This window comes from Entelurus aequoreus, linkage group LG09 (assembly GCF_033978785.1).
Source record: "Entelurus aequoreus isolate RoL-2023_Sb linkage group LG09, RoL_Eaeq_v1.1, whole genome shotgun sequence".
NCBI classification, from domain to species: Eukaryota; Metazoa; Chordata; class Actinopteri; order Syngnathiformes; family Syngnathidae; genus Entelurus; species Entelurus aequoreus.
In genome coordinates this window covers 10585268-10611278 of record NC_084739.1, presented here as the reverse complement: position 1 = coordinate 10611278, position 26011 = coordinate 10585268, and the positions used below count along the sequence as shown (strand labels likewise).

General features: G+C 37.4%; 2 protein-coding genes across 5 annotated transcripts in view; one reads left to right on the top strand and one right to left on the bottom strand.

Moving 5' to 3' along the window:
• The first annotated feature begins 3742 nt into the window (after nt 1–3742).
• cuedc2 (CUE domain containing 2) overlaps nt 3743–26011 on the top strand; it is a 466641-nt gene continuing 444372 nt past the window's right edge. The window contains exons 1-9 of one of the 2 annotated variants that reach the window (XR_009827226.1): nt 3743–3874; nt 6408–6492; nt 6590–6733; nt 10323–10384; nt 10461–10576; nt 10638–10805; nt 10877–10941; nt 16975–17035; nt 17105–17995. Coding sequence is in view for 1 of the 2 variants with exons in the window: in XM_062058038.1 (XP_061914022.1) it covers nt 6419–6492; nt 6590–6733; nt 10323–10384; nt 10461–10576; nt 10638–10805; nt 10877–10941; nt 16975–17035; nt 17105–17251 (837 nt within the window). In the remaining variant the exon portion in view is untranslated. Of the gene's footprint in view, nt 3875–6407; nt 6493–6589; nt 6734–10322; nt 10385–10460; nt 10577–10637; nt 10806–10876; nt 10942–16974; nt 17036–17104; nt 19283–26011 lie in introns of those variants that run through there. The other variant, XM_062058038.1, reaches the window with a different exon arrangement.
• hif1an (hypoxia inducible factor 1 subunit alpha inhibitor) overlaps nt 19500–26011 on the bottom strand; it is a 42795-nt gene continuing 36283 nt past the window's right edge. For all 3 annotated transcript variants that reach the window (XM_062058033.1, XM_062058034.1, XM_062058035.1), the window contains exon 8: nt 19500–21791. In XM_062058033.1, coding sequence (XP_061914017.1) covers nt 21723–21791 — 69 coding nt within the window. In that variant the 3' untranslated portion in view covers nt 19500–21722. The remainder of the gene's footprint in view (nt 21792–26011) is intronic.

The following is a 26011-nucleotide window of genomic DNA, read 5'->3' as shown; positions in this document are numbered from 1 at the left end:
TCATTCTAGTTAATGCAATATTAAAAAGCACAAATAGAGAACTCTGTAGGATCCCCTTTTTTTGTAATATAGTTGTTAAAGTCATACTGGTTTGATATCTTGTTTTGTGCAGTGCCTTATTTATATTGTATTTTTAATTTATTTTATGCAACTTGTTGACACGTTTTATTTTATGTTTATGTATGTAAAAAATATTGTATTTCATATATTCATTTTTTATTTTTTGTATTCATTTATTTATCCAAATTTTTTTTTATCTTGTTAACTATTCTGATTGTTAATTTGCTTTCTTTAAGTAAAAAAAAAAAGGTCAAAGACAAAGCTATTCGGTTTCTTGTGAGTATATACACTTCACTGCCGATGTGGGGGGGCGCCACCTAAAATCTTGCCTAGGGCGCCAGATTGGTTAGGGCCGGGCCTTGTTTGGGGTCATTTACCTGTTGGAACACCCAACTGCGCCCAGGACCCAACCTCCGGGCTGATGATTTTAGGTTGTCCTGAAGAATTTGGAGGTAATCCTCCTTTTTCACTGTCCCATTTACTCTCTGTAAAGCACCAGTTCCATTGGCAGCAAAACAGGCCCAGAGCATAATACTATCATCGCCATGCTTGACGGTAGGTATGGTGTTCCTGGGATTAAAGGCCTCTGCCTTTTCTCCTCCAAACATATTCCTGGGTATTGTGGCCAACAGCTCAATTTTTGTTTCATCATTGGTCACATTTTCAGTAGACCCATAATAAATTCATTAAAAAAAAAAAATTCATGAATATTTTTTGTGACCAACAAGTACGTGCGGCAATCACTCTATCACAAAAAATTAAGAGTTGTAGAAATTATTGGAAACTCAAGACAGCCATGACATTATGTTATTTACAAGTGTAGGTAAACTTTTGACCATGACTGTATATATACAAATATTAGGGCTGTGAATCTTTGAGTGTCCCACGATTCGATTCAATATCAATTCTTGGGGTCACGATTCGATTCAAAATCGATTTTTTTTCGATTCAACGCGATTCTTGATCCAAAAACGATTTTTTTCCCGATTGAAAAGGATTCTCTATTCATTCAATACATAGATTTCAGCAGGATCTACCCCAGTCTGCTGACATGCAAGCAGAGTAGTAGATGTGTGTAAAAAGCTTTTATAGTGTAAAGGACAATGTTTTATCAACTGATTGCAATAATGTAAATTTGTTTTAACTATTAAATGAGCCAAAAATATGACTTATTTTATCTTTGTGAAAATATTGGACACAGTGTGTTGTCAAGCTTATGAGATGCGATGCAAGTGTAAGCCACAGTGACACTATTGTTCTTTTATTTTTATTTTTATAAATGTCTAATGATAATGTCAATGAGGGATTTTTAATCACTGCTATGTTGAAATTGTAACTAATATTGACACTGTTGTTGATAATATTCATTTTTGTTTCACTACTTTTGGTTTGTTCTGTGTCGTGTTTGTGTCTCCTCTCAATTGTTCTGTTTATTACTGTTCTGGGTGTTGCTGGGTCGGGTTTGGTTTTGGAATTGGATTGCATTGTTATGGTATTGCTGTCTATTGTTTTGTTGGATTGATTAATTAAAAAAATAAAATAAAAAAATAAAATAATTTTTAATAAATCAAAATAAATCGATTTTTTAAAAATGAGAATCGATTCTGAATCGCACAACGTGAGAATCGCGATTCGAATTCGAATCGATTTTTTCCCACACCCCTAATATATATATATATTGTATTCTATTTTAGTTACTATGAATTTACAACCCCCTGGCGCTGCTTTGTACTGTTTTTGTACTGTTTTTGAATTTACTTTGATTATTATTTTCAACTGTTTGTAAATGTTGAAATTTATAAATAAAGATTTATTTAATTTAAAAAAAAATATATATATACATATATATATATATATATATATATATATATATATATATATATATATATATATATATATATATATATATATATATATATATATATATATATATATATATATATATATATATATATATATATATATATATATATATATATGAGATAGGCTCCAGCACCCCTGTGACCCCGAAGGGAATAAGCGGTAGAAAATGGATGGATGGATATATATATATATATATATATTTATATATATATATATATATATATATATATATATATATATATATATATATATATATATATATATATATATATATATATATATATATATATATATATATATATATATATATATATATATATATATATATATATATATATATATATATATATAAAAAGAAGAAAAAAATACAAAAAGAAGTTATGATGTGTGGAAAACGATGAAGCTGTGCTCCAAATTTAAATTATTTACTGAAATTGAGTGAGCCTATGGCTTTGCACTTTCTTTGTTATATATACCTGTATATATTTTGCATTCTATTTTAGTTACTTTGAATTTACAACCCCCTGGCGCTGTTTTGTACTGTTTTTGTACTGTTTTTGTACTTATTTTGATTATTATTTCTCAACTGTTTGTAAATGTTTAAATTTATAAATAAATATTTATCAAAACAAAAACAAAAAAAGTTATGATGTGTGGAAAACGATGAAGCTGTGCTCCAAATTTAAATTATTTACTGAAATTGAGTGAGCCTATGGCTTTGTTTGTTTTATATATATATAAATAAATAAATGGGTTATACTTGTATAGCGCTTTTCTACCTTCAAGGTACTCAAAGCGCTTTGACAGTATTTCCACATTCACACACTGATGGCGGGAGCTGCCATGCAAGGCGCTAGCCAGCAGCCATCAGAGGCAAAGGGTGAAGTGTCTTGCCCAAGGACACAACGGACGTGACTAGGAAGGTAGAAGGTGGGAATTGAACCCCAGTAACCAGCAACACTCCGATTGCTGGCACAGCCACTCTACCAACTTCGCCACGCCGTCCCTATATATATATATATATATATATATATATATATATATATATATATATATATATATATATATATATATATATATATATATATATATATATATATATATATATATATATATATATATATATATATATATATATATATATATATATATATATATATATATATATATATTGCATTCTATTTTAGTTACTTTGAATTTACAACCCCCCTGGCGCTGTTTTGTACTATTTTTGTACGTATTTTGATTATTATTTCTCAACTGTTTGTAAATGTTGAAATTTATAAATAAATATTTATTAAAACAAAAACAAAAACAGTTATGATGTGTGGAAAACGATGAAGCTGTGCTCCAAATTTAAGTTATTTACTGAAATTGAGTGAGCCTATGGCTTTGCACTTTGTTTGTTATATATACCTGTATATATTTTGCATTCAATTTTAGTTACTTTGAGTTTACAACCCCCTGGTGCTGTTTTGTACTGTTTTTGTACTGTTTTTGTACTTATTTTGATTATTATTTCTCAACTGTTTGTAAATGTTGCAATTTATAAATATTTATTAAAACAAAAACAAAAAAAGTTATGTGTGGAAAACGATGAAGCTGTGCTCCAAATTTAAATTATTTACTGAAATTGAGTGAGCCTATGGCTTTGTTTGTTTTATATATATATATATATTGCCTTCTATATTAGTTACTTTGAATTTACAACCCCCCTGGCGCTGTTTTGTACTGTTTTTGTACTTATTTTGATTATTATTTCTCAACTGTTTGTAAATTTATAAATAAAGGTTTATAAAATTAAAAAAAAAAAAAAAGTGAGGAAATGACGTAGCAATGTTGTGAATTGCATATACGCTTACACACACCGAGAGAGATATACCACTGCACTGACGTCTTCTCAGGAATATTCTAGAAGGAAAACATTCATGTCCTCACACTTTTGACCGCAGTAAGTTGGCAGCATCGCGTCCTGGTTCGATAACACATGGCTGGATTGTGAGGAATTAGCTCGGCGGCTAGTTAGCTGGCGACGCCCCCACAATGTTAGCTTGTTAAACACCTAAAAATAACTTACAATACAGCTTATCTTTGCGAGGGAAGATGATTGCTGAAGTCGCCGATGAGTAGATGTTGACAACATCTCTCCATCTGGGCTGTAATATTCTGCGAAAGGAACCAAAGTGGTTTAGCGTTAAATGTTAGCATAGCCGCGTCGCTAGCTCGCTAACACGTTGCCAAACTATGCACGTACCAGAGAAGTGTCGCCTAATAACATTCATTTATGACATGTTTGTGTTGTTGAGATAATATTTATACATTTGTGTTATGATTACTTACTAAATGTGTGTCGAGGCGTTTAGTTTTTACTGCTTGTAAAACTTGGTTATTTTAGGGGGTCACTTCCGGCCTTTTTTATATTTATATATACATATGCGCATATATATATATATATATATATATATATATATATATATATATATATATATATATATATATATATGCATGTATATATACATAAATGTATACATATGCATATATAATATATATATATATATATATATATATATATATATATATATATATGCATGTATATATACATAAATGTATACATATGCATATATAATATATATATATATATATATATATATATATATATATATATATATATATATATATATATATATATATATATGCATATATAATATATATATATATATATTATATATATATATATTATATATATGCATATATATATATTATATATATGCATATATATATATATATATATATATATATATATATATATATATATATATATATATACATACATACATACATACATACAGTCGTGGTCAAAAGTTTACATACACTTGTAAAGAACATAATGTCATAGCTGAGTTGAGTTTCCAATAATTTCTACAACTCTTATTTGTTTGTGATAGAGTGATTGGAGCACATACTTGTTGGTCACAAAAAAACCATTCATGAAGTTTGGTTCTTTTATGAATTTATTATGGGTCTACTGAAAATGTGACCAAATCTGCTGGGTCAAAAGTATACATACAGCAATGTTAATATTTGGTTACAAGTTTCACTGCAATAAGGCGCTTTTGGTAGCCATCCACAAGCTTCTTGTTGAATTTTTGACCACTCCTCTTGACAAAATGTATGTATACTACATGTTGGTTTTCTGACACGGACTTGTTTCTTCAGCCTTGTCCCCACGTTTAAGTCAACTTAAACATGTGGAGAATGCTGAAGAAACAAGTCTGTGTCAGAAGACCAACATATAGTATACATACATTGCTGTATGTATACTTTTGACCCAGCAGATTTGGTCACATTATCAGTAGACCCATAATAAATTCATAAAACAACCAAACTTCTTTTTTTTTTTTTTGGGACCAACAAGTATGTGCTCCAATCACTCTATCACAAACAAATAAGAGTTATGTGCTCAACATTGATGAAGTTTGTTTTTTTAATGAATTTATTAGGGCTGCAACTAATTTGATAATCGATTAATCTGTCGATTATTACTTCAATTAATCGATTAATAATCGGATAAAAGAGACAAACTACATTTCTATCCTTTCCAGTATTTTATTGGAAAAAAACAGCATACAGGCACCATACTGACACCATACTTATTTTGATTATTGTTTCTCAGCTGTTTGTAAATGTTGCGGTTTATAAATAAAGGTTTATAAAAATTACAAAAATCTATGCGCATAGCACAGATCCAACAAATCGATGACTAAATGAATCGCCAACTATTTGTATAATCGATTTTAATCGATTTAATCGATTAGTTGTTGCAGCCCTAGAATGTATTATGTGTCTACTGAAAATGTGAGCAAATGTGCTGGGTCAAAAGTATACATACAACAATGTTAATATTTGCTTACATGTCCCTTGGCAAGTTTCACTGCAATAAGGCGCTTTTTGGTAGCCATCCACAAGCTTCTGGTGGAATTTTTGACCACTCCTCTTGACAAAATTGGTGCAGTTCAGCTAAATTTGTTGGTTTTCTGACATAAATTTGTTGGTTTTACTTTTGACCCAGCAGATTTGGTCACATTTTCAGTAGACCCATAATAAATTCATAAAAGAACCAAACACAGAGGAGTGTCGCCTAATAACATTCATTGAAGACATGTTTGTGTTGTTGAGCACATATTTGTACATTTATGTTATGATTACTTACTAAATGCGTATTGAGGCGTTTAGTTTTTAGTGCTTGAAAAAGTTACTGTACGTTCTTCTTGACAATTCGAAAAAGGAGTGTTTCGTAACGAAGGGTTTTGTAACTTGTTCATGTAACAAGTTTTCTTCCCTGCCATATTTAGACTCTACTGATGACAGCCGAGGGAGGGTTTGGTTATTTTGGGAGGTCACTTCCGGCCTTTTATTTATATATATATATATATATCTGCATATGCGTTGCATTACAAGTCATCCGCATTTACTCCACTGTGCAGTTGAAACCCCCATGGACCTCCAAAAAATCATCCACGGTGCATTGCACGACTTCATTGAGACTTACATCCCCGACGCGGATCTCAGGTAAACGCTTATCTTCACGTTTTATTGTTTAATTTTGAAAGTGTGCTCTTGTGTGTGTCAACCAAAACTCTAAATCTCTGTGTGTATCTGAACGCAGCACGCTGGATGACGTCCTTCTGTCCTACATCACTGGGGTTCTGCAAGATTTGGGCTCCCAGCAAAGTGTGGAGGAGAACTTCGACGTGGAGATCTTTGCGGAGATGCTGGAGGCGTACATACCGGGATTTGCGGAAATAGATAGGTAAGAAAAGCACGGTTAATGATTATAAGGGATGCCAATAGAGAAAAACCTAAAACAATATGTAACTCTACTATCAACAAAGCTACTAGTATTACTACTAAAATACAAAAGCCAAAACAAGTGAAGTTGGCACTTTGTGTAAATGGCAAATAAAAACCGAATACATTGATTTGCAAATCCTTTTCAACTTATATTCAATTGAGTAAACTGCAAAGACAATATATTTAATGTTTAATTGTTTTGCAAATAATCATCAACTTACAATTTAATGGCAGCAACACATTGCAAAAAAGTTGGCACAGGGGCATTTTTACCACTGTGTTACATTGCCTTTCCTTTTAACAACACTCAGTAAACGTTTGGGAACTGAAGAGACCAATTTTTGAAGCTTTTCAGGTGGAATTATTTCCCATTCTTGTTTGATGTACAGTTTAAGTTGTTCAACAGTCCGGGGGTCACCGTTGTCGTATTTTACACTTGATAATGTGCCACACATTTTCATTGGGAGACAGGTCTGGACTACAGGCAGGCCAGTCTAGTACCCGCACTCTTTTACTATGAAGCCACGTTGATGTAACACGTGGCTTGGCATTGTCTTGCTGAAATAAGCAGGGGCGTCCATGGTAACGTTGCTTGGATGGCAACATATGTTGCTCCAAAACCTGTATGTACCGTAATTTCCGGACTATTAGCCGCACCTGACTATAAGCCGCAGGGTTTTGATGTGTAATTACCGTAGTATATAGGGGTTCCTGCTACCACGGAGGGGATTGTCGGGACAGAGATGACTGTTTGGGAACGCAAAGCGTCCCATTTATTAACAATAAATCTTTCAATCATTCAATCAAACTTTCACATTTTTGACATGGCGAACAGCATTCGTGCAAAGTACAAATAATACAACGGTGCAAAGTAATACAAAATGCTCGCCTATACGTTATCAAAATAACCAGCCTACCGGTATATGAAAAGTCAGTCTTTAATCATTGTGTCATCGTCTTCCTCCTGCGTACTAAAACCACCGAAATCCTCTTCGTCGGTGTCGGAGAAGAACAGGCCGTAAATAAGCCGCACCCTTGTATAAGCCGCAGGGACCAGAACGAGGGGAAAAAGTAGCGGCTTATAGTCCGGAAATTACGGTACCTTTCAGCATTAATGGTGCCTTCATTGATGTATAAGTTACCCATGCCTTGGGCACTAATACACCCCCATACCATCACAGATGCTGGCTTTTGAACTTTGCGCTTAGTACAATCCGGATGGTTATTTTCCTCTTTGTTCCGAAGGACAAGACGTCCACAGTTTCCAAAAACAATTTGAAATGTGGACTCGTCAGACCACAGAACACTTTTCCACTTTGCATCAGTCCATCTTAGATGAGCGAAGCCGGCGGCGTTTCTGGGTGTTGTTGATAAATGGCTTTGGCTTTGCATAGTAGAGTTTTAACTTCCACTTAAAGATTTAGCGACGAACTGTAGATACTAACAGTGGTTTTCTAAAGTGTTCCTGAGCCCATGTGGTGATATCCTTTACACACTGATGTGGCTTTTTGAGGAACCTTCTATTCTGAGGGATAGAAGGTCCGTAATATCATCGCTTACGTGCAGAGATTTCTCCAGATTCTCTGAACCTTTTGATGATATTACGGACCGTAGATGGTGAAATCCCTAAATTCCTTGCAATAGCTGGTTGAGAAATGTTGTTCTTAAACAATTTGCTCACGCATTTGTTCACAAAGTGGTGACCCTCGCCCAATCCTTGTTTGTGAATGACTGAGCATTTCATGCAATCTGCTTTTATACCCAATCCTGGCACCCACCTGTTCCCAATTAGCCTGGTCACCCGTGGGATGTTCCAAATAAGTGTTGGATGAGTATTCCTCAACTCTCTTTTTTGCCACTTGTGCCAGCTTTTTTGAAACATGTTGCAGGCATCAAATTCCAAATGAGCTAATATTTGCAAAAAATAAAAGTTTTCCAGTTCAAACGTTAAGTATCTTGTCTTTGCAGTCTATTCAATTGAATATAAGTTGAAAAGGATTTGCAAATAATTGTATTCTGTTTTTATTTACCATTTACACAACGTGCCAACTTCACTGGTTTTGGGTTTTGTATATACAGAGAGAGGTTACATTTTGAAATAAAAAAATGACATAACATTTTATATTTCTCCTGGTCCTCATTTTTGATAAATCATACAAAATATCAATACTTTTACACTTATATCGTGACAGTTTTCAACCATCTCGCCCATCTCTAGTAATTAGTCATTTCTGTATTTTTTGGACTATAAGTCGCAGTTTTTTTTTCATAGTTTGGCCGGGGGAGCGACTTATGTGTGAAATTATTAACACATTACCGTAAAATATCAAACAATATTATTTAGCTCATTCACGTAAGAGACTAGACCAGGGGTCGGCAACCCAAAATGTTGAAAGAGCCATATTGGACCAAAAATACAAAAACAAATCTGTCTGGAGCCGCAACCAATTAAAAGCCATATTACATACAGATAGTGTGTCATGAGATATACATTGAATTGAGATGACTTAAAGGAAACTAAATGAGCTCAAATATAGCTACAAATGAGGCATGATGATGCAATATGTACATATAGCTAGCCTAAATAGCATGTTAGCATCGATTAGCTTGCAGTCATGCAGTGACCAAATATGTCTGATTAGCACTCCACACAAGTCAATAACATCAACCAAACTCACCTTTGTGCATTCACGCACAACGTTAAAAGTTTGGTGGACAAAATGAGACAGAAAAAGAAGTGGCATAAAACACGTCCTAGAAAGTCGGAGAAAGTTATACATGGAAACAAACTAAGGTGAGTTCAAGGACCGCCAAAATTAGTAGGACAAAACGGCGCTCGCCAAATACTCAAATCAGTGAAGCATGTTTAATACAAACAGTGTGCTTTATAACAATTAGGGAGGTTTGTGTCACGTTTGTCCTCATACAGAAACCATATTAAAACAAAAAAAAAATTTTTTTCCCCTCATCTTTTTCCATTTTTCATACATTTTTGAAAAAGCTTCAGAGAGCCGCTAGGGCGGCGCTAAAGAGCCGCATGCGGCTCTAGAGCCGCGGGTTGCCGACCCCCGGACTAGACGTATAAGATTTCATGGGATTTAGCGATTAGGAGTGACAGATTGTTTGGTAAACGTATAGCATGTTCTATATGTTATAGTTATTTGAATGACTCTTACCATAATATGTTACGTTAACATACCAGACACGTTCTCAGTTGGTTATTTATGTGTCATATAACGTACACTTATTCAGCCTGTTGTTCACTATTCTTTATTTATTTCAAATTGCCTTTCAAATGTCTATTCTTGGTGTTGGGTTTTATCAAATACATTTCCCCAAAAAATGCGACTTATACTCCAGTGCGACTTATAGATGTTTTTTTCCTTCTTTATTATGCATTTTGGGCCGGTGCGACCTATACTCCGAAGCGACTTGTACTCCGAAAAATACGGTAGTCATCCAATCTCAACCTGTAGCGGTTGTGGATTTCAACTGTTGTTGAAAAATGTGTGTTTACTTATCCTTTAAGAAGTGTTTTCATGCTGCAGTGTCAAAGTGTGTGAAATGATGTTCAGCCTGGCGTCCACACTCGCCACAGCGAGGACTGCAGGTAGCGTTTTGTTGTGATTATTTATAATATCGTGTCACCTACACTGATACTGACCGTGTGAATGTGCGTGTCCAAGCTGACGGAGAAAGCAGCGCACCAAAGTCAGAGGACAGAGCTGTCAAACCAAGTGGACCTCCACCCGGCAGTGAAATGCAGTGCCTACAATCACAGACAGAGGGCGCCACAGCCAAGGTAATAGTATGGACAATAGGTGGTGAAAGTAGCAAGTAAATGATTCATGTCATTGTTTCAGCTACCAGTGTCAGAGTGGGAGTCTCAGGAACAGCACCTTCTGGAGATGTTCCCCAAGTGCAGTTTGTCCGAGGCCCGCAGTGCCCTCTCTATTGCCAAAGGAGACATGGAGGAAGCTGTTCGCCTTATCATCGAGGGAGATGTCCAACTCAGCCCCTCTCCACTTAATGTAGGGTTTTTTTGGCAACATAACCACATTCAGTTTGTTTAGAAAATAACCTAACATTTCTATGGCCTCAGGTAAATCAAGGGAAGAATATCTCTTCAGTGGCAGATCAGAAACTGAAAGAAAGCATCCTGGAGAAGTAAGTGAGAAGGTTACTCACCCAGGGGACAAGAATGGGTGACTTTTTAAGCAGTTTGATATAAGTAAACAAAAAAAAAGGCATCGTAACGTATAGAGATGTCCCCGATAAATGCTTTAAAATGTAATATTGGAAATTATCGGTATCGTTTTCAAAAAGTAAAATGTATGACTTTTTAAAACGCCGCTGTGTACACGGATGTAGGGAGAAGTACAGAGCGCCAATAAACCTTAAAGGCCTACTGAAAGCCACTACTACCGACCACGCAGTCTGATAGTTTATATATCAATGATGAAATCTTAACATTGAAACACATGCCAATACGGCCGGGTTAACTTATAAAGTGCAATTTTAAAATTCCTGCCACACTTCCGGTTGAAAAACTCCTTTGGATATGATTTATGCGCGTGACGTCACAAAATCCACGGAAGTGGTTGGACCCCATCGACCCGATACAAAAACCTCTTGTTTTCTTTGACAAAATTCCACAGTATTCTGGACATCTGTGTTGGTGAATCTTTTGCAATTTGTTTAATGAACAATGGAGGCTACAAAGAAGAACGTTGTAGGTGGGATCGATCGGTGTATTAGCGGCTAAGTACAATACTTACAGCAACACAACAAGGACTACTTACTACGCCTAGCCGATGCTTGCCACCAAACCCACGGATGAAGTCCTTCGTCGCGCCGTCGATCGCTGGAACGCAGGTGAGCACGGGTGTTGATGGGAAGATGAGGGCTGGCTGGCGTAGGTGGAGCGCTAATGTTTTTAGCATAGTTCTGTGAGGTCCGGTTGCTAAGTTGCTAAATTAGCCTTAGCGTCGTTAGCAACAGCGTTGTTAAGCCTTACCAGGCTGAGAATTTTTAACCGTGTAGTTACATGTACATGGTTTAATAGTATTGTTGATCTTCTGTCTATCCTTCCAGTCAGGGATTTATTTCTTTTGTTTCTATCTTCATTTGAGAACGATGCTATCACGTTAGCTCAGTAGCTAAGTGTGTCACCGATGTATTGTCGTGGAGATAAAAGTCACTTTAAATGTCCATTTCGCGTGCTCGACTCTCATTTTCAAGAGGATATAGTATCCGAGGTGGTTTAAAATACAAATCTGTGATCCACAATAGAAAAAGGAGAGAGTGTGGAATCCAATGAGCCAGCTTGTACCTAAGTTACGGTCAGAGCGAAAAAAGATATGTCCATCACTGCCTCTCGAGTCCTTCACTGTAACGTTCCTCATCTACGAATCTTTCATCCTCGCTCAAATTAATGGGGTAATCGTCGCTTTGTCGCTCCGAATCTCTCGCTCCATTGTAAACAACGGGGAATTGTGGGGAATACTAGCTCCTGTGACGTCACGCTACTTCCGGTACAGGCAAGGATTTTTTTTTCATCAGCGAGCAAAAGTTGCGGACTTTATCGTCGATTTTCTCTGAATCCTTTCAGCAAAAATATGGCAATATCGCGAAATGATCAAGTATGACACATAGAATGGATCTGCTATTCCCGTTTAAATTAAAAAAAATAATTTCAGTAGGCCTTTAAAGGCACTGCCTTTGCGTGTCGGTCCAATCACATAATATCTACGGCTTTTCACACACACAAGTGAATGCAATACTTGGTCAACAGCCATACAGGTCACGCTGAGGGTGTCCGTATAAACAACTTTAACACTGTCACAAATATGCGCCACACTGTGAACCCTCACCAAACAAGAAGGACCAACACATTTCGGGAGAACATCCGCACCGTAACACAACATAAACACAACAGAACAAATACCCAGAACCCCTTGAAGCACTAACTCTTCCAGGACGCTACAATATACACCCCCGCTACCCCGCCCACCTCAACCTCCTCATGCTCTCCCGGGGAGAGCATGTCCCAAATTCCAAGCTGCTGTTTTGAGGCATGTAAAAAAAAAAAATAATGCACTTTGTGACTTCAATAATAAATACGGCAGTGCCATGTTGGCATTTTTTTTTCCATAACTTGAGTTGATTTATTTTGGAAAACCTTGTTACATTGTTTAATGCATCCAGCGGGGCATCACAACAAAATTAGGCATAATAATGTGTTAATTCCACGACTGTATATATCGGTATCGGTTGATATCGGAATCGGTAATTAAGATTTGGACAATATCGGATATCGGCAAAAAAGCCATTATCGGACATCTCAGGTAATGTAGTTTCTACAGTACCTTCATCAGATGTTGGTGAATGATGGATGGATTAATTCCACCTAACTCAGTATAATACAACATTGGAATAATATATACATACGGAAAGTATTCACTTTTTTCACATTTTGTTCTTACAGCCTTATTCCAAAACGGAATACATTCATTTTTGTCCTACACGGTACCCCATAATGACAATGACAACTTTTGGTTCCTGGAACGTCAAGTTCCTGTAGAAGTGTGTTCTTGTAGAACCTGTTCACCAGTGGGATGTTCCAAATAAGTGTTTGATGAGCATTCCTCAACTTTCTCAAATCTTTTTTTTTGCCACTTGTGCCAGCTTTTTTGAAACATGTTGCAGGCATCAAATTCCAAATGAGCTAATATTTGCAAAGTTTTCTAGTTCAAACGTTAACACTGTTACAAATATGCTCCACACTGTGAACCCACACCAAACAAGAATGACAAACACATTTCGGGAGAACATCCGCACCGTAACACAACATAAACACAACAGAACAAATACCCAGAACCCCTTGCAGCACTAACTCTTCCAGGACGCTACAATATACACCCCCGCTATCCCGCCCACCTCAACCTCCTCATGCTCTCCCGGGGAGAGCATGTCCCAAATTCCAAGCTGCTGTTTTGAGGCATGTAAAAAAAAATATAATGCACTTTGTGACTTCAATAATAAATATGGCAGTGCCATGTTGGTATTTTTTTTTCCATAACTTGAGTTGATTTATTTTGGAAAAACTTGTTACATTGTTTAATGCATCCAGCGGGGCATCACAACAAAATTAGGCACAATAATGTGTTAATTCTAGGGATGCAAATTATCGATTATTTCATTAATTGATAGTTGATAACCTTATCGATCGATCATCGATTAGTTGATAAAGCGGCGTTTTCCCCCCATCTGAGATTTCCCCTCAATAAGGTACAAAATCAAAATCAAAATTTTGCTGGTATAAAATACAAAGGACATTGTATTCCCTAATCAAATGTTTATTTGATACAAAAGTAAGTCATCTTTGTAACATGAGGAATATAATATAAAGTGCACTTTAGTCTTGTCACACATGCAAGACTTGGTAGTGGCAGCAGCCATAATAGCTAGCTTTATTTTATATAATCCCTCTTGAACTGGGAAAGGTGCCTAATGCCTATCTGTCAACTTGAAAAAATACAAGGAAGACATCCCTGAAAATTGTAACAGCAGGCAGCAAATAAGTAAGCCTGTTGGCTGTTGCAGTCTGCTGCAGAACTTCACCTTTGGACTCAGGTGAGGCTGACAAGAACTGAAGTGAAAAAACATGTCACTCACTCACTACTGTAAAGACAAGAAAAATAAAGTAACATCAAGTGCACAACATGCACAATGCACATCTTAGTCTGTCTCACAAACTATTAGAAGGCTAGCAGCCTGCAAGCTGCAACATTAATTGAATCCCTCTTGAACTGGGAAAAGTGCCTATATGACAGTCAACTTGAAAAAATATAAGGCAGACATCCCTGAAATTGTAAGTAACAGCAAAATAAGTAAACCTAAGCCTGCTGCAGAAGAACAGTCATTGATTCAACTTAACATTTGGGCTCAAGTGAGGCTGACAGAAGAACTGAATGAAAAACATGTCACTGCATAAAATAAAATAAAGTGCTCAGCTCGGCTTTCTTTCTTTTGTAGCGAGCCTCTATGCGGGTTGTTATTGTTTCTCGAGAAGGGATTTGGTAGTCTGGCTCACAATAGTTCATCAACTCACGAAACCCCTTGCCATCCACAATGCTTATAGGCAGCATATCCTTTTCAACCATGTTGCAAATCCTCTGGGTGATGCCCTCTGCCCGTGCGTCATCACACACCGCTTTTCTTTTGGAAAACGCTTCGGCGACGGAGGGCTGGCCTGGCCGTGCTCCGCCTCCACTCTCTCCTCCAAGCACAGCGGCATGTAAACTTTTTAGGTGGTAATTTAACGAACTGGTTGAATTGTTGTACTTCAAAACAGCCTTACATATTTTGCACGTTGCATCGTCCTCTTTTAGGGTGAAATGTTCCCACACAGCACTTCTCTTGCGTCGCTTCATGTTTGTTTTTCTTCTCTCGCATGTGGACTCTCATGTGTACAGCGGACATGTAGGGCTGGTCACGTGATGGTGTTGCTGCTTGGAAAAAGTACAATAAGCAACAACTCCCTCGTGTGGACTAGCGAGGTATAAACTCAGCATTACCTTCACACAGAAAACCACCGCACCGACCGTGACAGAACGGAATTGTCAATTAATTGAAATCGTTAATTTTAATCGGGTAATTTCTTAACGGCAATTAATCGAAAATCGATTAATTGTTAACATCCCTAGTTAATTCCACGACTGTATATATCGGTATCGGTTGATATCGGAATCGGTAATTAAGATTTGGACAATATCGGATATCGGCAAAAAAGCCATTATCGGACATCTCTAGTAACGTAGTTTCTACAGTACCTTCATCAGATGTTGGTGAATGATGGATGGATTAATTCCACCTAACTCAGTATAATACAACATTGGAATAATATATATATACATACATACATACACACGGAAAGTATTCACTTTTTTCACATTTTGTTCTTACAGCCTTATTCCAAAACGGAATACATTCATTTTTGTCCTACACGGTACCCCATAATGACAATGACAACTTTTGGTTCCTGGAACGTCAAGTTCCTGTAGAAGTGTGTTCTTGTAGAACCTGTTCACCAGTGGGATGTTCCAAATAAGTGTTTGATGAGCATTCCTCAACTTTCTCAAATCTTTTTTTTTGCCACTTGTGCCAGCTTTTTTGAAACATGTTGCAGGCATCAAATTCCAAATGAGCTAATATTTGCAAAGTTTTCTAGTTCAAACGTTAAGTATCTTGTCTTTGCAGTCTATTCAATTGAATATAAGTTGAAAAGGATTTGCAAATCATTGTGTTCTGTTTTTATTTACCATTTACACGACGTGCCAACTTCACTGGTGTTTGGGCTTTGGAATTAAATGCCTATGGCCACTATTTAAATATAATACGGTACAGAATTGTTTGGGTTCATGTTTTGTGGCCACCTGTTGTGAGGCAGAATTCGCCAGTCATGTTGTTTCATTGCCAAAGAGAAAGGACAGGGAGAGTTGGCAGAAGCACACTCCAGTCGTCCAAAAACAGCACTCACTAGTTTTGCTGTTTAATGACAACTAAGAATTAAAGCTGCAAGCAGCGATGGACGGGACCGACTTTTAGGGCTCATAAAATCCAAACCGGAGCAGTAATTAAAACTCTTTCATCAACTTTTAATCAGATGGGTTCAATCTCTCTCCTGTACTAATTTGAAGCCGACACGACAAACGCGCTAAGAGGAGATAATTTTTGAAAAAAAGTGACTGTTTTTACACAACTTTTGTTTTGAAGGGGGAATTGCAAACTTCCTGTTGATTTTTGCCTGGGGGTTGTCAGTGTATGAAATCTAGGTCCAAGTGAAACCTACATAGAGGTTTTTGTTTCATGTCTCTACGACATTCCTACTGGGAGTTACAGGCAGTTTTGTCTGTGTTTTCTTCCTAGGGGGCGCCAGAGCGTAATTTTGAGTTTTGGGGTTTGGTTTTTTGATTAGATCGCAATTCTCGCCAGTCCTGATGTGTGTGTCCAATTTGGTGAGTTTTGAAGCATGTTAAGGGGGTCAAATTGCGGCGGTATAATAATAAAAAGCTAGAAATACAATAGGGTCCTCTGTCCCAAAGGGACTCGGTCCCTAATGAAGGGCCGAAATTGCGTAAAGAAGTATTTTACACCACGGCGCCACCTGCTGTTCACAGCCACGCCTCCTCTCTGCAGGTACATGCTGGTCGACAACGAAGAGGACAAAAAAACACACCGGCCCGTGGCCCCCAGAGACGTAAGTCCTCATCGTCGTACCGTGGGCTTCAACCACCCGTCCACCGTGTCTGTGCTTTTTCCACCGCAGGCTCCCAAAAAGCTTGTCCGTTACCACGGCAACCAGGTGGTGACCACCAAGGGAGAGCGCTACCAGGTGGTGAAAAAGGACGACTCGGAAGACATGAAGAAGACGTACGTCAACCTCAAGCCGGCTCGGAAATACCGATTTCATTGACGGGGAGCGCCACAGGAGCGAGTGCACTGACGGGTGTTGTTGACACGTGTTTTATGCTTTGGTCTGAATTTGACTTTTCAAACTTGTGGCTTATTTTTTAATCGTGCTGCCATTATCTTCAGTACTTTGGTTAATACGCCTATTATTATTATTATCATTACGACCTATGTTTTTGTTACAGTTTTCTTTTGTAAGGTTTTATCAAGGTTTGTCGGTATTCTCGTGAACTTCCATGACTTCATGGAAATTGAAATTAATTCTAGTGGTGCTTTTTTTTTATTTCTATTTTTTAAAGTCTCAACTGCTCGTACATATGATGACATCATTGTTTAGCACTGTTTCCACATACCTCCTTTTTATTTACGGCAGACCGCTACCTGTTTGTTTCGGCTCACAAACGCATTATAAACGGACTGTCCGTGAACGTCGTTACAACTCGGCGTTGCGACGACCTCACACGCACCTGGTCTGCCAGAGAATAAGAAGACGCGACAGGAGGGATCTCCTATTTTAAAGAATCTAGCGAAGGGAGTGTTGCGTCGACCAGTTCTTCCTCCCAGGGAATCTAAGTTACTGGTCAATCCCAAGTTCTTTCGATGACATATATGCTGAGTAACAAGGACCATCAAGACAGAGTAGGAATATTTTCAAGTTTTACTAAAGCTTTAGGAGATCATCTTAACCAATACATTCATATCGGCTACTCTAGTTGATTGATTGATTGATTGAGACTTTTATTAGTAGGTTGCACAGACATATTCCGTACAATTGACCACTAAATGGTAACACCCGAATAAGTTTTTCAACTTGTTTAAGTCGGAGTCCACTTAAAATGATCTGACATTGAAACGGAAAAGCCAACTTCTTGCACAAAAAGAAAGCCCCCCCCCCCCTCTCTGCCTAGCAACACTGATAAGGAAGATTTGGGGGTTTGGTTTCACATTCCTGATGGTTTAAGACACTAAACAGACAATCTGAAGACAAAGAGACTGGTAGAATATACAAAGGAAAAGTACCAGCTACTATAAACATGGCTATGTAAAAAGAAAGAACTCTTAAACATATATATGCAGCACCTCCGCAAGTAGATTGCAGTCCTGTGTGGAAAACACTTAACTTTTAAACTTGGCGGGCGTTTCTTTTGCCGAACGCTTTTAATTAGATGATTCTATGATCGTTCCTCAAGGTAATGTACTGTGCATACTCTCCTTTTTCCAGTACAGTTGTTCTACATTGGAGATTGTATTTATTCATTGCAACTTTTCTACAATGCATACAAGCTTGACCTAAAGTTTATGTTCTAAACACTTCAGATCTCCAGAGTGGTGATGAAGTGGTCCTTATCATGGCTCATTTGTGTTTGTCGGTGACATGTTGTAGTGTGATTGGTGGTTTTATTGCAAAAATGTGTATATTTATATATATTTTCTATTTATTTGTCTGTATTTGGAGTGCGCTGTAAAACATTGACACGGTGGTGTGCAGGTGTAACGCAACTGGATACTTTACCGCGAATATTACTGTCTTTTAACAATTTAATGGCGACTGATATGATGTTACTGTAAAGCAGGGGTGGGCAACATCCAATCCAAACACCAAATTAAATGTGACAAAAACTGTCAATCCACAAAATGTTCATAATATATCATAAAATTCAGTAAACAACTGAAATGGTGACTGATAAGTTCCCCACCCCTGCTATAAAGCACTGAATGGCTATTGACTGAAGTTGTAAACTTTTGCTTTAACAAAAAAAAAACCACGCAATTTATAGTAAATACTAATTTTGTAGACTACTACTACTACTGTCGTGTTTTTATTCAGCCATGTTATTGAGCTACGCCATCAGGCATTCTTTACTTGGACAAACAAAAGCACAAAACAGGCATCCATCAGTTAATAAAACCGCGTTTATTTCACACATAAACCCAAGTATTTAATTTTTTTATCCCAAACAAAAATGTGATCTTCAATAATTTGCTTTTTATTGGACTTAAATCATGTCAAAACACACGTTCACATGCTATATTATATTAGAAGGTGTGTCCAAACTTTTGATGGGTATTGTACTCCACACTCCAAACCTGTAGGGGCAGTCATGAGTCAGAATTGTCAATTTACAACTGACCTCTACCGTATTTGGCCAATGTTATTTTTATAACTACAAAATCTAAAACCGGTGAAGTTGTCACCTTGTGTAAATGGTAAATAAAAACAGAATACAATTATTTGCAAATCCTTTTCAACTTATATTCAATTGAATAGACTGCAAAGACAAGATATTTAATGTTCGAACTGAGAATCTTTATTTTTTTTGCAAATAATCATTAACATTGAATTTAATGGCAGCAACACATTGTAAAAAAGTTGGCATTTTTACCACTGTGTTACATGGCCTTTCCTTTTAACAACACTGGGAACTGAGGAGACACATTTTTGAAGCTTTTCAGGTGGAATTTTTTCCCATTCTTGCTCGATGTACAGCTTAAGTTGTTCAACAGTCCGGGGGTCTCCCTTGTGGTGTTTTAGGCTTCACCGCACATTTTCAATGGGAGACAGGTCTGGACTACAGGCAGGCCAGTCTAGTACCCGCACTCTTTTACTATGAAGCCACGCTGTTGTAACACGTGCAGAATGTGGCTTGGCATTCATTGTCTTGCTGAAATAATCAGGGGCGTCCATGATAACGTTGCTTGGATGGCAACATATGTTGCTCCAAAACCTGTATGTACCTTTCAGCATTAATGGTGCCTTCACAGATGTGTAAGTTACCCATGCCTTGGGCACTAATACACCCCCATACCATCACACATGCTGGCTTTTCAACTTTGCACCTATAACAATCCGGATGGTTCTTTTCCTCTCTGGTCCAGAGGACACAACATCCACAGTTTCCAAAAACAATTGGAAATGTGGACTCGTCAAGACCACAGAACACTTTTACACTTTGCATCGGTCCATCTTCGATGAGCTCGGTCGGGCCCAGCAAAGCCGGCGGCGTTTCTGGGTGTTGTTTAAGTGGCTTTTGCTTTGTATAGTAGAGTTTTAACTTGCACTTACAGATGTAGCGACAAATTGTAGTTACTGACATTGGTTTTCTGAAGTGTTCCTGAGCCCATGTGGTGATATCCTTTACACACCGATGTGGCTTTTTGATCCAGTACCGCCGCTCCCAGTCTGTGGAACGCTCTCCCTGACCACCTGAGGGCACCACAGACTGTGGATGCTTTTAAAAAAGGCTTAAAACCCCTTCTTTTTGGAAAGGCCTTTTTTAAGATATATGCACACTAGTTTTAGCTATTTGGCTGTTCTAGTTTTTATTTATTCTTTATTATTTTTATTTTGATACGCTGTAGCACTTTGAGGTTGTTTGCTCAATGTAAAGTGCTTTTTACAAATAAAATCTACTATTAAATCCCAAAAATTCCTTGCAATATCTTGTTGAGAAATGTTGTCCTTAAACTGTTGGACAATTTGCTCAGGCATTTGTTGACAAAGTGGTGACCCTCGCCCCCATTCTTGTTTGTGAATGACTGAGCATTTCACGGAAGCTGCTTTTATATCCAATCATGGCACCCACCTGTTCCCAATTAGCCTGTTCACCTGTGGGATGTTCCAAATAAGTGTTTGATGAGCATTCCTCAACTTTTCTCAAGTCTTTTTTGCCACTTGTGCCAGCTTTTTTGAAACATGTTGCAGGCATCAAATTCCAAATGAGCTAATATTTGCAAAAAATAAAGTTTTCCAGTTTGAACATTAAATATCTTGTCTTTGCAGTCTATTCAATTGAATATAGGTTGAAAAGGATTTGCAAATCATTGTATTCTGTTTTTATTTACCATTTACACAACGTGCCAACTTCACTGGTTTTGGGGTTTGTAGGTTACCAAGATTTTTTTTTTTTTTTTCTATTTGGCTTAACCACTTTAAAACTTTTTTTTTTTTTTTTAAATAATGATGTCATAATCCACTACGTTGGTGCAGAGAAGGTGCCCATGCTTGGACATCTACTCTCCGTACATGATCTCCAAACACATCATCAAGCGATATTGTTGTCCACTTGGGTTTTAATGAGGCCTTACGAGATATGAATTGTCATATTACTCACGGCTAACGTGTACAAATAACAACGGGAGCCCGCGAGTGAGCTAACTGACACATCCTCCTCAGCAGGACTCCTTCACTAGTGGTGTAAAACCCAGGTTCCTCCAAATGTATCGTCCACATTTCACGTTAACAATCACGCCTTCGGAGAAGAAAGCAACTCATATAAATAATTTCTTTAAAAAAAAAAGATTTGTTCAAGTACGGTAAACTCCCATGAGATTTGCAAAAAAAAAAAAAAAAGACGATGGCACTCTGAGAAGCACGATGGTTTTCGAGGCGGCCGCTTATTGCCATGCAGCGATATAGTCCAAAGTCACACACACACACACACACTCACACACACGCACAGTTTGTGTGAATACTTTCAGGAGTCAGACTCTGATTGAGAATCCTCGTATCGTCCCTTGATCATCATTTTGAGCAAAGGTCCAACCTGGAAAGAGAGAATGAGAACATGACATTTTTATTCCGGTGTTTGAGCCGAGCGGCGCCCTAAAAATATACCCAGTAAGTGGGCTGCATGCTGCGGGGATTCAACACAACAGGTGACCTGATTCAGTGTCCTCCAAGCACGCCGTCTAGCTGCCGATTTGGGAGAAGTTTTGTGTTTAGGACCGTGGCGGTCCGTGCGTTTCCCACCTAGGACTTCAGTGGTGTCTGACTTCAATGATTACCTCTCAAAATACCATCCTTGATGTCACCACATGACCATTGCTGGACAAATACTATACACCAGGGGTCACCAACCTTTTTGAAACAAAGAGCTACTTCTTGGGTACTGATTAATGCGAAGGGCTACCAGTTTGATACACACTTAAATAAATTGCCAGAAGTAGCCAATTTGCTCAATTTACCTTTAACTCTGTTATTATTAATAATTAATGATATTTATCTTTGTGGAAACACTGATCATCTTAATGATTTCTCACTTTAAATATATATATAAACAGATAAATATCAATATGCAACACTTTATTTTTATATTTTCTCTAAGTGCACATTTTTCAAATTGAACATTTTCAAATGATCACTTCTAAGACAGTCTTGTGAAATCACAATATCCTATTTTAACTAGCTAGCCACTAACATTTTTTAACAAATCCTGAATTACTTTGCACCATGTTTGTACAAATAACTCATGTAAAATAAAATAAATAATTTATCTGACATCATTAGTATTTTTTCCTGATTAAGATTAATTTTAGAATTTTGATGACATGTTTTAAATAGGTTAAAATCCAATCTGCACTTTGTTAGAATATATACCAAATTGGACCAAGCTATTTTTCTAACAAAGACAAATCATTATTTCTTCTAGATTTTCCAGAACAAAAGACTTTGAAATAAGATTTAAATTTGATTCTACAGATTTTCTAGATTTGCCAGAATATTTTTATTTTATTTTAATCATAATAAGTTTGAAGAAATATTTCACAAACATTCTTCGTCAAAAAAACAGAAGCTAAAATGAAGAATTAAATTAAAATGTATTTATTATTCTTTACAATAAAAAAAAATACTTGAACATTGACTTAAATTGTCAGGAAAGAAGAGGAAGGAATTTAAAAGGTAAAAAGGTATATGTGTTTAAAAATCCTAAAATCATTTTTAAGGTTGTATTTTTTCTCTAAAAATTGTCTTTCTGAAAGTTATAAGAAGCAAAGTAAAAAAATTAATGAATTTATTTAAACAAGTGAAGACCAAGTCTTTAAAATCTTTTCTTGGATTTTCAAATTGTATTTGAGTTTTGTCTCTCTTAGAATTAAAAATGTCGAGCAAAGCGAGACCAGCTTGCTAGTTGTGGGGAGGCGGGGCCGGCGGACCGACGGCGCCCGCTCCAAGATGGCGGTGAGGAGGCGTGGACGAGCGAGCGGCAAGGTGGGGCGCGCTGGGAGCGACGCCGCAATCAGCATAAGGTGCGTGGAGCGCGCAGCTGTGGACAGTGCAATCACCCTCTCGGACCGTATAAAAGGGCGAGAGACGTGAACATCAAGGGAGGAGACGGAGAAAGACGGCGGACGGGAGGAAACCATCCTCTGCTGCCACGCAAACGACGGCGACGTGCTGCTGAAAAGCAGACGGCGGACGGGAGGAAAAACCATTCGTGGGCGGACGGGAGGAAAAACCATTCGTGTGCTCACGTGAGGAAAAAAGGCATCTGCTGAAAAGCATGCAAAAGACTCTGTGATTGAAATAATAAAGAAGTCTAAACCGTCTCACGACAATGTCTTCCCTGGATGGTCCTGAGAACCCGCACGACAGTTAGGAACACACTAGTAAATAAATAAAATTTAAAAAAATAGAGGCAGCTCATTGGTAAGTGCTGCTATTTGAGCTATTTTTAGAACAGGCCTTACGGGCGACCTGGTGCCCGCGGGCACCGCGTTGGTGACTCCTGCTATACAGGAACACATTTACGCACTACTGGGCATTGAATCACCTCAACCGTGTACAGAACGGGTTATTTTCTGGCGCATTTAAAAATCAATAAACCCGCATCAGCATTTAAAACATATCTTACGTGATACTGTCTAAATTAAAATTGCAAAAAAACCTTAAAAGCACAATTTGTAGCACCTATTCGACGCCGTATGAGCCAGCGGTACCCCTCGTCTGCGGCTTATTCGAGTGGAAATGGCGGGCATTTCCCCCATTTCATCGCCAGAACAGCTGAGCGAGATCCTGGGGTTGGCCGACATCGTCTCACAAGATGTAATTTGTCTTTAAATATCCTTCTTGAAAATGGCCTTGCAAATATAAATCTGCCACCTAATCAACGTTTTGTTCTCCTTCTCTGCTAGCCCGGTATGGCTACACCACGACACTTCCTGCTTCCTGCTAAATTGAAACTTGTGACTGGATACTCACTTTGGAGTGACAAGTGAGTATCCAGTCACAGTCTCGTTAACATCAGGCTACCTAGATAGGCTACTTAGACTTCTTAGACTTCGACTTCCTTTTTATTGTCATTCAAATTTGAACTTTACAGTACAGATAAGAACGAAATTTTGTTACATCAGCTCATGGTAGTGCAGGATAAAAACGCAATAAGGTGCATATATAAATAAATAAATAGGTTACTGTACAGATAAATATATTGCACTTTTTCATATGCATCCACGTTTATGGACGTACACTACCGTTCAAAAGTTTGGGGTCACCCAAAGAATTTTGTGGAATAGCCTTCATTTCTAAGAACAAGAATAGACTGTCGAGTTTCAGATGAAAGTTCTCTTTTTCTGGCCATTTTGAGTGTTTTAATTGACCCCACAAATGTGATGCTCCAGAAACTCAATCTGCTCAAAGGAAGGTCAGTTTTGTAGCTTCTGTAACGAGCTAAACTGTTTTCAGATGTGTGAACATGATTGCACAAGGGTTTTCTAATCATCAATTAGCCTTCTGAGCCAATGAGCAAACACATTGTACCATTAGAACACTGGAGTGATAGTTGCTGGAAATGGGCCTCTATACACCTATGTAGATATTGCACCAAAAACCAGACATTTGCAGCTAGAATAGTCATTTACCAAATTAGCAATGTATAGAGTGTATTTCTTTAAAGTTAAAACTAGTTTAAAGTTATCTTCATTGAAAAGTACAGTGCTTTTCCTTCAAAAATAAAGACATTTCAATGTGACCCCAAACTTTTGAACGGTAGTGTAAGTTATATTGTCTTTTTTATTCCAGCGAGTTAATCCATTTTGGGGGGAGTTGAGGGGATAATTATGATGCGTTCAAGAGTCTTTCGGCCTGAGGGAAGAAGCTGTTACAGAACCTGGAGGTTCTGCTTCGGAGGCTGCGGAACCTCTTGTCAGCTACTGTCAACAACTTGTGATCTGATTGGCTATCGCAACTGTCTATCAACTCTATGTGTTCATCCGCTAATGGTGCCGGTGAGTATCCAGTCACAGGACGCGTTCAACGTGAGGCCAGCTAGACAGACTTACTGACAACAACTCTTGATCTGATTGGCTATCGCAACTGTCTATCAACTGTATGACCCCGTTCCCTTACAGTGCACGGACGCCTGCATTGTTGATTCTGAAGGCCTCGGGCAGATTTGGTGCAGCATGGCAACATAAGCTAGCCGAATTCTGATTGGATGAAAAGTAAAACTTAAAAAAACAGCACTGGAAGGAGCATAATATGACATGAAGAAAATATGAATACTTTTAGATATTTAGGGAAAGTAAATAAATTAGAGATGTCCGATATTATCGGCCGATAAATGCTTTAAAATGTCATATCGGAAATTATCGGTATCGTTTTTTTTAATTATCGGAATCGTTTTTTTTTTGTTTTTTTTGTTTTTTAAATCAACATAAAAAACACCAGATACACTTACATTTAGTGCACCAACCCAAAAAACCTCCCTCCCCCATTTAAACTCATTCACACAAAAGGGTTGTTTATTTCTGTTATTAGTATTCTGGTTCCTACATTATATATCAATATATATCAATACAGTCTGCAAGGGATACAGTCCGTAAGCACACATGATTGTGCGTGCTGCTGCTCCACTAATAGTACTAACCTTTAACAGTTAATTTTTCTAATTTTCATTAATTACTAGTTTCTATGTAACTGTTCTTATATTGTTTTACTTTATTTTTTTATTCAAGAAAATGTTTTTAATTTATTTATCTTATTTTA